The sequence below is a fragment of the Squalius cephalus genome (assembly GCF_949319135.1).
Source record: "Squalius cephalus genome assembly, chromosome: 5".
Lineage (NCBI taxonomy): Eukaryota > Metazoa > Chordata > Actinopteri > Cypriniformes > Leuciscidae > Squalius > Squalius cephalus.
In genome coordinates this window covers 11,176,716-11,190,425 of record NC_137126.1, presented here as the reverse complement: position 1 = coordinate 11,190,425, position 13,710 = coordinate 11,176,716, and the positions used below count along the sequence as shown (strand labels likewise).

Below are 13,710 nucleotides of genomic sequence, written 5' to 3'. Positions count from 1 at the left end.
CTCATCTGTTATGCAAACCACCAAAGTCATGTCATCAGCATATTTCAAAAGTGACATACCATTAATATCAAACTTGATTTCATTCATATATACAGAAAATAAAATAGGCAATAACACACAGCCCTGAGGAACCCCTGTATTAACAATAATACTATTAGATTTAAAACATACATTCTGACATGTTGGGGTCTATCTTTTAAAATCAATGTTTAAAAACAGTTGTGCAGCTATTTTTTGTAGAAACTGTGATACATCTGTGAATAGTAAGTTAAAGAACAGCGTATATTTGAATAGAAATCATTTGTAATATCATAAATGTCTTTACAGTTAACTTTGATTAAAATTACTATCCCCAAACGTTTGATTTACATATGTAACATGAAATGTAGCAAAAAAAAAAGAAAGAAAAAAAATCACATGAAACAGATTGTAGACATTTATTTTAAAGCATGGTGCCCAATAATTTAGAACTTGATCATTTGCTCACCCAGGAACCAGAGGTACATTAGTTTTACACATGCAATCTTGTGTACATAATGGCTTCTATTCAATAAATATAATTGTTATCTCTTATATCTTGTTAAACCTGGCAAATAGAAACATTTTCACTATTTAAAACACTGGCACAAGTTTCACTAAGGTGCAAATAATAATTTAATGACAAAGAAACTTGGCACAGGGCTTCAAAGAATGTTGCCAAAAAATCAACCACATTATGAAACCTAGTGACCATTAACGAAACTGAGCAAACAGTATGGAAATATAATTACAAAGGTCAGGGTTTTATAAACATACATGTTTTGGCGCTGGTGGCGGAGGGTTGGGGGTCACCATGAGAATAATTCAAATCCAGTGCGAATATGAGAGCATATTTTGCATAAATGTGTCGTGCAATCAATGAAACCAGTGCTTTATAAAACAAATGTACAGAAGTAGACTGACAAAAATCACAGGAAGAGGTAAAGAAAACCTCGCATATCTGCAATTATCAATTCATACTAGGACACATTTTTTGGAATGTCCAACTCAACCAAAAAAGGACCTCTTAGTGAATCAATAAGGAATTAATCCTTTCAGAATCAAGCGTTTCGCAGCAGCGTCGAGTAGATCATCTTGGTGAACTGCAGCACTGCGGCATGAAGCGAGTACTGCACCACGATGGAGCCGAATCCCTTGTAGAAGCCCATGGTGCCCTCCTCACGGCGAATCGCATTAATACAGTCCCTCATTCCTTCATATTGGGTGTTTATGGGCAACACTTCAAAACCCAGATCGGTGTTGTCGATGATGGTGCGCGTTCCCTGGATATGCAGCCTGTGCAACACCGTTTCCAAAGGAAATAACATCACATCTGCACACAGGCTGGCGGCAAAGCTGGCCATGAGCTCAGGGAAGTATGCATCCAACATGGACTGGACCGTGTCTGCTCCCGAGTCAGGGGGCGAATGCTTCGGTGAGCCGTTATTCCGACGCCGCAACAGGTAAAGAACCAGCCGCTGCACGCTAGAACTGATAAGATAGTGGAGGATGCCGTGGAGGACTGTGGGGAACACCAGGTTCCAGAGAGGAAGGAGACGCTTGCTGTGAGGCACTCCCATACCCATTACACGTCCCAGACCCTCTTTCACACAGTCCAGGATGCCGGGGTTGTCTCGGATTATTTCACTCTGGTGAGGGAACACCAAGAAGAGACACTAAATGAAGTCGGAATGGGCGATATAACAACAACAACAACTAAAAATCTCTGTATGTTTCAGATTTTTTTTAGAAAATCTCAATATATTTATGTATTTGCAAAAATGGGTATATTTAATTTAATAATACATATACGTATTCACTTCAAATTTATATTTCTCAATCAGAGAAACCACCATGACAGCAAACCTAAATTTATTCTAAGTTTAGTTAAAAACTAGTTACATATAATCAAAGCATGTTCCCCACACGGGTTTTTTTTTTTTTTTTTTTAGCAAATTGTTAAATATTTAACTATTTACACTATTGTTTAAAAGTTTGGGGTCAGTTTTTTTTTTTTTTTTTTTTTAAATCATACTTTTATTCAGCAAGGATGCATTAATTTGATAAAAAAATGACAGTAAAGTCATAACAAAAGATTTCTATTTCACCTAAATGCTGTTCTGAAAAAATTCACTGTATCCACAAAATATTTGGCAGCAAAACAGTTTTTTTTATTGTTAACGATAAGAAATGTTTCTTGAGCAGCAAATCATCATATTAGAATGATTTCTGAAGATCATGTGACACTGAAGACTGAAGAGTAATGATGCTGAAAATTCAGCTTTGCCATCACAGGAATAAATTACATTTTAAATTATGTTCAAATATAAAAGAGTTATTTTAAATTGTAATAATATTTCACAATATTTCTGCATTTCAGACTTGGTGAGCACCAGTGGCGGCTGCTGGTCTTTCAAAGAGGGGAAGCTCAGTTTTGGCCTACATCATAAAAATTGTCCATTTATTTATACGTAAATTCTGCCCTACGTTCCTTTTCAAGAAAATGCTCTGTGACCCTGTCGTATCAACTAGGCGTCTTTTCCAGTGACTTGACCAGTGTCCTCTCAATGGCCAGCAGAGTTAGGTATAATTGTATAAATAATAAAGGTATACATAATAATATAATAAAGTATAATAATACTACTACTAATAATATATTTTTTATTATTTTAATAATTATTTTTTAATTATTACTACTAATAATATAAAAAAATATAATAAGTAATAATATAATAAATATATAAATGTATAATTGTGTGAAAATGCCCCAAACTTTTGAATGGTAGTGTAGATTTTACAAAAGCTTTTTAATACATGTTAAGTGTTAAACATCAACTTCCACGAACATTTCTGAGAGACAACACAAATGATTTATCAATTGATGCAAGTGGACAACTTTAACTAATTAAGTAAGGGATAATGTAGAGCGAGGCGGTTGTTATAGCGAATACAACCCCGACAGGCTGATCAGGACCCCGACGCGAAGCGGATATTACATGGCTACCTACCAAATAAATCAGTAATTTGACACAAAATATTGATTTAAAAAGGAGTTTATTGATTTAAAAACGATTGTATTGCTTCCGCTAAAGAAAATAGTCCGTTCTGTCTCTACGGTTAGAATCCTGCATCCATAGCAACGCTCTGTTTTTCTCTGTGTGTTATACTTAGCAGCGGTCTGTTATCAAGAAATAACAGACCGCATTCTACATTAGAATTCAACCAAGCCATGTAATAATGGAAGTTAATTAATTAGTTAATCAGTATCACTCTTATAGACGACTACCAAAATTAACTTGATTTTGACTTTACAACCTCAAAATGTTCTCGATCGCACAATTCTAAAAAGTCAAAATGAAAACAAAACAAATGCGGTTATTGCATAGAAACTCAAATCTTCCAATAATTATCAGATGTAAAACTGACGCAATGGAGCGGTAGTTACCCAAAACTGCTTTGCTCATTTACCACAAGATCAAATCAAACTGAGTTTCCTAAAGCACCAAGCCTGATTTAGTGTCTGGCTAAGATCTTTTTCAAATGTGAAAGCACTTTATTTGTTGTTGTGAAGGGGTGGATTCTGGAATCCACAGTTGCTTCAATATATATATATCTAATGAGTGATTATAATCACTCATTAGATCACTCATCACTCAAAAAAGGAATTAATCAATATTTTTCCTTCTCAGGGCTCGCAAAATTTCAACATCGCTGGTAGCCCTTCGGGCAGGTACTCTTCAGATTTTGGTAGCCCGAAAATGAATTTTACTAGCCCAAATAAAAAGACAATTTTTAATGTAGAACATTGGTTAGGAGTCAAAACATGAATCAAAAACTTTTTCAAAACACAAATATCAACAATTGGATATAAAATAATCAAATTAGAATCATCAATACAAATATGCATCTGGTTCTAACTGAACTGAAATTTGTGTGACCAGTATGAACATGAATCAGTCTGTGTCTGTGGCTCAGCCCCCAATGAGGGTATGATAAAAAAAAAGAAAAAGAAAAAGGAAACACTTTAGTTTAGGGTCTAATGCTCACTATTAACTAGTTTCATTAACATGCAGATGGCAGGGTTTTATCATCACTGAGGTCCCGAATGTGAGGTAGGCTAGTTAGGGGGGTTCAGGGAAAATTTTGATTTCTCTGATCTATACATATATGCATTTTAAGCTGTTTTAAAGGCCAAAACAATTGGATAACAATAGCTTTAAAACCATGTCACGCAGCTGATTATTTTTCTCTCCTCATCAGCATCCCACTCTTTTTCGCTTTGTTTGTCTCTTGCTCTGTCTCTTCCCCTCCTAAAGCTGAGCTTTGACTGATATAGGCTTTTCATTTTTGTCTGTCAGTGAAGAAAGTAAACACAGGGTCAACTGATGGTTGAATGGTTGATTTGTGAATCATTTTCTCAGACGCGTTCATGTACTGAAAGCTACTAGGAAAGCTAGGTAACTAACTTTATTAAATTCATTCACAATATGTACACATTCATTATTTATCTTATTCCTAATACAGGGCCGTAGACAGGGCTTTAAAATCAAAGAGGTCCTAAATTCAAGGTTGTTAGGGGGTTCAAATTTTGTGCAATTCAAGATGTTTGAAGGTCAAAAAAAAGGATAAGAAATAGCTTTAAAACCATGTCAGCGGGCAGTAGATTATTTGTCAATACCTGGTCTCACTTCTTATCCATCACTCTTTCTTTTTCTCTCAGTCTCCTCATCTTGCCCTGTCTCTTCCCCTCCTAAAGCTGAACTTTTTTAATTTACTGAAGGCTCCAAATTGTACTATATTAATTCTCAACATGTACACATTCATTATTAATCTTGTGCCTAACATGATAACGGCTTTGTTAATGTTTCTTGTCCCCTCACAATGACAGTAAACTTATTACAGTACATGAGTCACGTTACATAGGCCTATTTTCAGTTCAAAATGGCGAAATTCGACAAAAGTAAATTCGTTTGCCTGATTATTTTTGTCATTTGTTTCACATTTATGACCTAAAAAAACTGTCAAATGTGAAATGTTTAGTTTAGCTACTTACATCTTATCTCGCACTTGACCGTAAACTGAAGCGTCAGTCTGCTCAAATTCGCGCTCAGCAGCTTCTGTGAACGTAAATCCCGCCTACTTTGATTTGATTGGTCATCTCAAATATTCTGACATTGACGAGCAGTGACAGACCAATGAGACTCAGATGAACACACACACACACCCTGTCCTCTGTTTCTGACGTGCGCTCTGCTCGGCGCTGCTGCGGATTGAAGATGAAGAACGCGCTGAATCTGATTATAACAAGACTGAAGCGAACACTATTTCAGATAGCCCGTCGGGCAGGCCGGTTATGCATTTTGGTAGCCCGACTGGAAAACACAATAGCCCCGGGACGTTGGGCTAGCGATTTTGAGATTTGGCTAAGTCACTATCAAAATTATCCAGAGAGCTCCCTCACTTTTATGACAGGCCGGTGGGCGAACAAAGGAGGAGTGAATATAAGTTATAAAAAAGTTTTATTTCTTAAAGGGACACTTCACCCATTTGCATTAAGCTTTGCATTGTTAGAAACCCAGTCATACTATTGAATGGTCATGCAACATTTTTTCATTTTCCCCCGAGACGAGAGAAATCTGTATTTACCTCTTTACACTTCCTCCTACAATGACGCAAAAATCGTCATTTTGCGTCATTGTAGGAGGAAGTGTAAGAGGGGGGGATTTCTGTTAAGACTACAAGCACTAGATCCACCCTTTCAAACCCGCCCATAGGGGGTTGGACCTAATGCGCTAACAGACCTATCACAGATCAGTGCGAGTGCGTTTGATTTCAACGGCAGAAACCTGCAGAAAACAGGGACGAAGAAAGCTGAGTAGTAGGGGTTACCATACTCTATTTCCCGGACATGTCCGGCCGTCGAGATCGACAAAAATGTCCGGGATTCAGCTTTTGCTTTCTGCGGTCGCCATCCATTGTTTACATGCTCACCTTTTGTTTCAATCTAACTGAATTCACCCCGATTGGTGAATCTGAATGTAATGTTTACATGAATGCTAAACAAGTGATCGGTTGATTTGCGTTTTAACATTGCTAAGAAAATACCCGCACCTCGCGCCGTTCTCCCGCGCCCCTCAGCCTCGTCCTGCTCGCCACAGTAAACATGATGAATGGCGACTGTAGAACGCAAAAGCCGAATCCCGGACATTATGGGCAAACTCGTCACGGAGACTCACTCGTAGCCTAGCCTTGCCTTGATGTTTTTGTTTTCAACTGCGCTGTCTTACCGGTAGGCGTGGCTTGGGAGTGGCCTTGTAGGGCAGCGAAGCAAGTGCATTCTGGGAGTTGTTGTCTTTCATCCACATAAGCCAAAAATACATTTTCTGGCTTTTCTCAGTCTAGAAAGCTCCAAATTCAAAAATAATTTCACATTTCTTCTACATAAATGACCCACTTTCAATACACATTCATGTCTCCACGGGTGAAATGACCCTTTAATCTATTAAATGGATGAATGACATTAGATGTCTAAGAGAACTACAAATTATGTAGACCGTAAACTGAAGGATGAATTCAGTAGAGACTTAAAAGTGGTTATATGGATTATTATTATGAGTCTTATTTTTTTATTGTTGTTTATTTTTAGTTAGACTCCCATTGTGTTTTGAACCTAAAGGGTCTATAAGGGGGGTAGCGAAAAGAATGGATTAACCATCCCTCTTTGTTTATTATAAAAGGAATTGGAAATCATAGTTTTATAAAAACTAGTGTATATATCCTGGTATTTATGATTAAAGACAATGGGCCTCATTCACCAACCGTTCTTACGAAGAAATGTGTTCTTAAACCCCAATTACGCCCTTTTTACAAAGATTCTGACATTCACTAATGCTTTCTTATCTTGGATTTGTTCTTAGCTAAGAACAAAATCTACTCACACTCAAGAGCACTCTTACGCACATTTGAGAGATGACAGTTTAATCCAAATAATTGGTTACTGCATTTTCATTTTATTTAATTCTTCAGTCGTTTACAAAGATAGTATTTTACTGTAATGTATTTCTGATCATTTGTTAAAAAAAAAAATCATAGTATGCAAAGAAACACTAACGCTGCAATTTACATCAGCAATTAAGCTGATTAAATCCAATATTATGCTTCGTTTGGCATTTACCTATTGCAGTAGAATTTCTATTTCAGATTTCTATTACTGAAGTTCTTTTTTCGTTTGGTGATCGGTGGACCACCACCGTCTGTGCGTCTTTTGGACATTCTCCAACTTTTCTTGCACACGGCCCTGAAGTGTCATGTCCTTATATGGGAATTTGCGGGGCGTTTTCTTATGCTAATTAGGAACAACTGACAAGCGCTTTCAATTTCGAAGACGTGGGATTCATCAATCCTAAGAACACAGGAGCGAACAATTCTGTTGTTTAAGAACAAGTCATGAATCCGACGTAGACTTTTCTTAGGAAGTTTATAAGTACAAAGTTAAGATAATTCTTAGGAAGTTATTGGTGAATGAGGCCCAATGTCTGTATTTAGGATCTGAGTAGTGACTGCAGGTGTGGCCCATGCTAGGAATACAGCAACAGTGCTTGCTTATTTAGCCCGGCTTTATGCACTTGTTTTGCATCAGTTAAGTCAATGATAAAACCAAGTTAGCAAAAATGAATAACAGCTGTAAGACATGTAAAGACAGCTATGTCCAAAGGTTCTGGAGATCAATAATGTGCTATGTAGGATATTTTGTTGATGTTAAGTCATTGAAGGAAAAATATATTCTCTGTTTTTTTCAAAATTATAACCTAACAGGGGAGCATGGGTCAGAAATCTAACATTTTGAAGCAGCCTCTATGGAAAGACCAGATGTGGCGGTATTGGACCCCACATTGGTCTAAACGGGTGACTGAAGGGGTGGATTTTGGATACCGAATGAGTGATTATAATCAGGGTATTAATCAATATTTGTCCTTCTAAATATCGAATGAGTTGAATGACTTCTCTAGGCTTGTGAGATTTTACTTAGTTATAGAAGTTACCAGTGTGATTACTGAAATGTTCTTTTCATGTATTCTCTAATGTCTGTATTAAAGGAGAACTCCGGTCAATTTTAACATTGAGCTCATTTTTTTGTACATTAGGAGTGCTGTCAATACAGAGAACAACGACAAAAATCGGTGTTGCCTACACCGAGTTATTCTATTTTTAAAATTTGCACCCTGTTGACTTCAATGGGGCAAGTACTAAACCTGCTTTTAGCCTCTTAACATCCTTGATGTGTCATTACAAGTGCACAGAAAATGTGAGTGATTCCTTCTGAGTGAACACGAGTGAGTCTGACTGCAGTAGATGTGAAAGAAATGTATAAAAATGATGTTATTTAAGCCAGCGCAAATACCTTTGTTTACATCCTGTTTTTCGGTTGAAGTCCAAAGTAGTCGATTGCAGAGTTCACACGCATAGGTTTAATACCTATGATCACGCGCGTGAACTCGGCAATCGACTACTTTGGACTTCAACCGAAAAACAGGATGTAAACAAAGGTATTTGCGCTGGCTTAAATAACATCATTTTTATACATTTCTTTCACATCTACTGCAGTCAGACTCACTCGTGTTCACTCAGAAGGAGTCACTCACATTTTCTGTGCACTTGTAATGACACATCAAGGATGTTTAGAGGCTAAAAGCAGGTTTAGTACTTGCCCCATTGAAGTCAACAGGGTGCAAATTTTAAAAATAGAATAACTCGGTGTAGGCAACACCGATTTTTGTCGTTGTTCTCTGTATTGACAGCACTCCAAATGTACAAAAAAATGAGCTCAATGTTAAAATTGACCGGAGTTCTCCTTTAAATAACTGAGAGGTGACTGAAGGGTCTGGCCCATGCCAGGAATGCAATAACAGTGCTTGCTCATTTAGCCCAGCTTCCAGAAATGAAATATGGACTCGTTTTGTGTTTGAGAAAGGTCTTCAACATGTGTCAATACATGCATCAGTTTTGCTGGGGTACCGTGACAACTATGGTCACAGGGGTCAGCTTTACATTACGGTGTTAGATTAAAGTGTCCTCTCCTTGAGAGAAAGAAAGTAATGATGTTTTGAAAAGACTCTCCTGTTTATAGTTAGAGCCTGGCCAAGTGGCATTATTGGATATTGACTGACTTATTTTCTTCAACATGTTGGCACCTATAGACACACAGTCTTGTGACCTCGGAGGACCACTCGTACCAAACTCAGGGTCCTGGTGGCAGCCGTACAGACTATGGAGATGTGCTACTGCCTATCAGTCCATGTGTGGACAACTACTGTTTGTATATTTCTAAGCCAATCAGAATCATTCAACCTGAAGCAAAGACGTAGCTTAGACCTTGGTGAAGGGTATAACTCCTGTGATCTTTGTAACTGTAAGCGGAGCGGCCTATGAACTCCTGTGTGAGTCTTGAAGCTGACTTATGTCTGATGAAACTGCAAACTATCTTCAGTAAAACTTTTCTTTAAATTATTATAATTCTGACTCTTGTCTTAAATTGACTGCACTTCTGACTTCGGGTCTTAATTAATCATATCTGGTCTTTGGGTCTTTAACCGTAAATCCCCTAAAAGTTGGAAAACCTATTTGTAATATTTTATTTTTTAATGTATTATTTAAATGATTAATAAACTATTTTCATAGAGCAAACATTATTTATTTTCTCAATCAAAGTCTTGTTTTCCAATAAAATGATCTAAATATCTTTCATATAAAACACATACATGAGAAGCAAACCAGCACAAGATAAAATATATCTTGTCTTGTTCTACTGGCAGTTATTTTCATTCGGTTTAAGCACAAAATTCACAGAATATACTTTTTTTTTTTTTTTTTTGCTTTATGCAAGAGCATGAAAAAGAGTCTGTAATTCAGTTTTTTTGACAAAAACAATACAAGACAAAAATATTGCACTAAAATATCTTACCTGTACAGTCTCTATGAGACTTGCTGAGTAAAACGGCATTGCAACCACATATGTCAAACTGGAAAAAAAACAAAAAACACAATGATTTCACAAGATCAAAGGACTGCACAAAACGAGATAAGGAGATTTAAATGTCAAGCCTATGGAATTCCCTTTCCGTATTCTCTGTGGGACTTTGTTTTATATAAAAAAACTACCTGCATATTACGCTTAGTCAGAAGCTTATTCAAATAGATCCCAGATATGGAAGAGAGAAGTACAATTATGACTCAAATGAAACGAGATAAACAATTTGCAGCTTATAGCATTTTCCAAACAATACCAAAAATACAAGTGAATTCACTTAGCTTAACTTACCCTTTGAGTACTAAATGTCCCACAACTTGTTTAGGGTTCCACTTGTGTGATAACTCCCTGTGAATGAACATCACAATATTAGACAGAACTGTAATTTACCTCAATGATGGCAATGGAAACAACATGAGAACTGATCAAATAAATTCAAATACTGGAACTGTCATTTATCAAAATATCTAGATCTAAATATAGAAGTCATTATTAAACTTTTTGTTATAGAACATAGACTGACAAACGAAATAAGCAGTGAATAAACTTTAGAAGGTGTTTTCATGGACACTTAGTAGTGATGGCTCACACTGTATATTTCTATACCTTGGTAGTGGGGTGCATTCGCTGATGATGCCCTCTGTTCCCAGCGTGACCCCCTGTACCACAAAAGTGCTGCCCATTCCTTTCCATAAAGCCTTAGGACCCTATGAGAGTGTGTGTGTGAGAGTGTGTGTGTGTGTGTGTGTGTGTGTGTGTGTGTGTGTGTGTGTGTGTGTGTGTGTGTGTGTGTGTGTGTGTGTGTGTGTGTGTGTGTGTGTGTGTGTGTGAGAGAGAGAGAGAGAGAGAGAGAGAGAGAGAGAGAGAGAGATGGACAAAAGACAATAAATTATGCTATTAAACATATTTTTTGGGGGATTCTTTCAGAGGTTTCCTTATCCAAAGTTATAAGGCGCTTGTGGAATGAAAGTTGATGAATTTGCATTTACATTTGCTTCAACATTGTCTGGTTAAAAAGAAAGTCAAGCTGCATGTCATCAGCGTAGCAACGGTAGGATAAACTACTGTGTGCCTGTATAAAGGATAGGTCCAAGCACAGAGCCTTGAGGAACTCCAGGAGTACTCAATTGCCCTGCTTTCAACCTGTTCTTTAAAAGAAGGTATTCCTGAGCAAAAACACAGCGACAAAGATATGATATATATATATATATATTACCTGAGTTTTGGTGACATTGTACATCACGCTGATGGCAGTCAGTGGCGACAAGTGGTAACACCTGGCATGGTAATTCACCTGAAACAAAGTTTCACAATTTTAAATGATTTTAAATGATATTTTATGACAGAATTAAATGATATTTATCAGGACTATGCAATGCAAACAGTGTACGTTTCAGCAACACATACATATTTATGATATAAGCATTTAAAAATCTTTCATGATAGACACTGAGGTTGTAGGATTTGTGTGCTCAACGTTGTCTTCCCTGGATTCAGCCTACCTGACACTGACGCCGAAACACAATGCAGGGATGGGCCAGGACATTTTCTGTGAAGAGGCTAATTCAAACCATACAAAAATGATTATGAGTTCACTAACATTATTTCACATATCTGAATCTCACTGTACTTTCAAAAGAACATTATTTTAAATAGTGACTATTGGGTTTTGTTACCTTGCAAGGCCTATCCCGAAACCAGCAAATCTGTTCAGTTGCTCTGAAAGACAGATTTTAGTTGTCATTTTAAGAAAAAAAAAGTGTTGAATTGACCAATATGCCTTTGTACATTTTATTTTAAAGGTGATGCTGATCATTAACTTTATCTGTAAACTCAGACTTTGATCCTGAGTTTAGGTGTGTCATCAGTCATCAGCCAATCACATGCTGAGAAAGAGTGAAACTGTGATTCACTTCTTCTGCAGAATATTACGAAATTAAAAAATATGAAGAATTTAAACAAATTTACACAGTAAGAAGAAAATAGCTGTCTATAGAACAACTAAAAGAAAAAGTCTTTCTATATCGGTGCAAGTAAAAGTTGTGAAGTTGAAGTTGAAATTGAACATTTAAGCTCACATGTAGTCATTTTATAGCTAAATTGATTCTAAAGCGTATTTATATTACCTTTATACCAGCAAACTAAACTGAAACATACCTGGCGTCTTCATGGTATAGGCCCCAGAAAAGTTCATGACCTGCTTAACAACACTTTGTATATAATGTTGACTCAAAATCATTTGTATATTAAAATAAACATAGAATAGCTCTAGTTACTTTGTCTCATAACTGCAAATTTATTGTTTATGTTGTACATTTCTGTATCTGTACAGTCTTGAAGGAGGGTCAGGAATCCAATTAATTTGAATAAACTGGTTCATACGTACGATTTACTTGATCAACTCAATGAGCCTTCATTTGAGTTATCATCAAGTTAGGGTTTGAAACACAAAGTTTTCTCATTTGTGTTATTAAATACATATTGGGTGACTGATGTTATGATGGTTTTGATTAGATTATATACATCATATATACATGTGTAATAGCATTCCAGGTCGATGCCATGATGCTTGTTCTTCTAGAAAAAACCTGGGAAATAATCAGGAGGAAAAGAATGCAGCGACTGAAAATAACTCTTTCCATATATTACTTGTTACCATGTCGCATTAAAATTCCAAACGTTACGTTATTGTCCTCACTTCTGAAAATAGAAAATGGAGGAAATGTTACAGTTCATTCGGTCAAACTAGCGGATAAGGTTTATTTGTAGCGCAACCTTATGATTTGTTTCAGTCTTTTTAAGTGGAACTTCCCCAAACCGAAAGCGCCACCCATAATCTAAAACGCAGTAGGCTCTTTAGGAAAAAGGTGGGTTCCCTTTCAGTAATAACATATCACTTGCATGCTGGTCATAAATTGTACTCATTGTTACCGGAGGGCGGAGCCGCTGCCTGCGCTTCGTCTGCTGCTCCTGGTTGGGCAGGTGCCGCCTCAAATTGCGGTGTGCGATCTCCAAAATGCAGGTTTCTGCTTCCAGGTATATCTGGAGGTGTGCTGACCCAGTGCTGGAGGTCAGAGCTGGATGAATTATTGAATGACCTGCCCGAATACCCCCCACTGAATGACGGATCCTCTCTGCCCCTGTAACCCAGACCCTCAAAACTGTCAGGCCGACGAGAAGTCATGCTGGGAATCGCTAGGGAAACTACACTGAAATGACAAGATATCTCAGTCTGACTTCCTACGATGTATAACCTATTTGAGGTGATACGAGTTCATTGAAAATTATAGCAATCGAAAATGCGAAAATTAATTTTTGGTTGACCGAGACTGAGAGCAATGCCAGTGCTTTAGCAAAACAACCAGCACGAATGACTTTTGTCAGTTGACAGTTTACTTCCGGTTTGAATGTGGCATTATGGGTTTTGTAGTTTATTGCATTTACAAGCGAATACCACGAAATCCAGAAACACACAGATGCAATTTAATTGATTTTATTCACAAGAGACAAGTTTGGGCCTATATTGTTACATGACAGGAAGAAATGAATAATATTCTATCGATGCCCTCTATTTTTCTGCTATGAAAGATGTGACAGAAACAGTAAGTTCTGCACAGAAATACGATTCAATATACAACGACTAGGATAAATATGGGCAAGAATGA

The 13,710-nt window shown here is 37.0% G+C and overlaps 1 protein-coding gene across 1 annotated transcript; it reads right to left on the bottom strand.

Moving 5' to 3' along the window:
- Positions 1–264: 264 nt before the first annotated feature.
- Positions 265–13,427, bottom strand: slc25a46 (solute carrier family 25 member 46). The gene is made up of 8 exons (XM_079870755.1): positions 12,977–13,427; positions 11,722–11,764; positions 11,548–11,605; positions 11,262–11,339; positions 10,652–10,752; positions 10,337–10,393; positions 9,980–10,037; positions 265–1,667 (listed from the first exon to the last, which is right to left on the bottom strand). Exons 1-8 carry the CDS (start codon positions 13,227–13,229, stop codon positions 1,080–1,082), a joined length of 1,236 nt encoding a protein of 411 aa, XP_079726881.1. The 5' UTR covers positions 13,230–13,427; the 3' UTR covers positions 265–1,079.
- Positions 13,428–13,710: the final 283 nt, after the last annotated feature.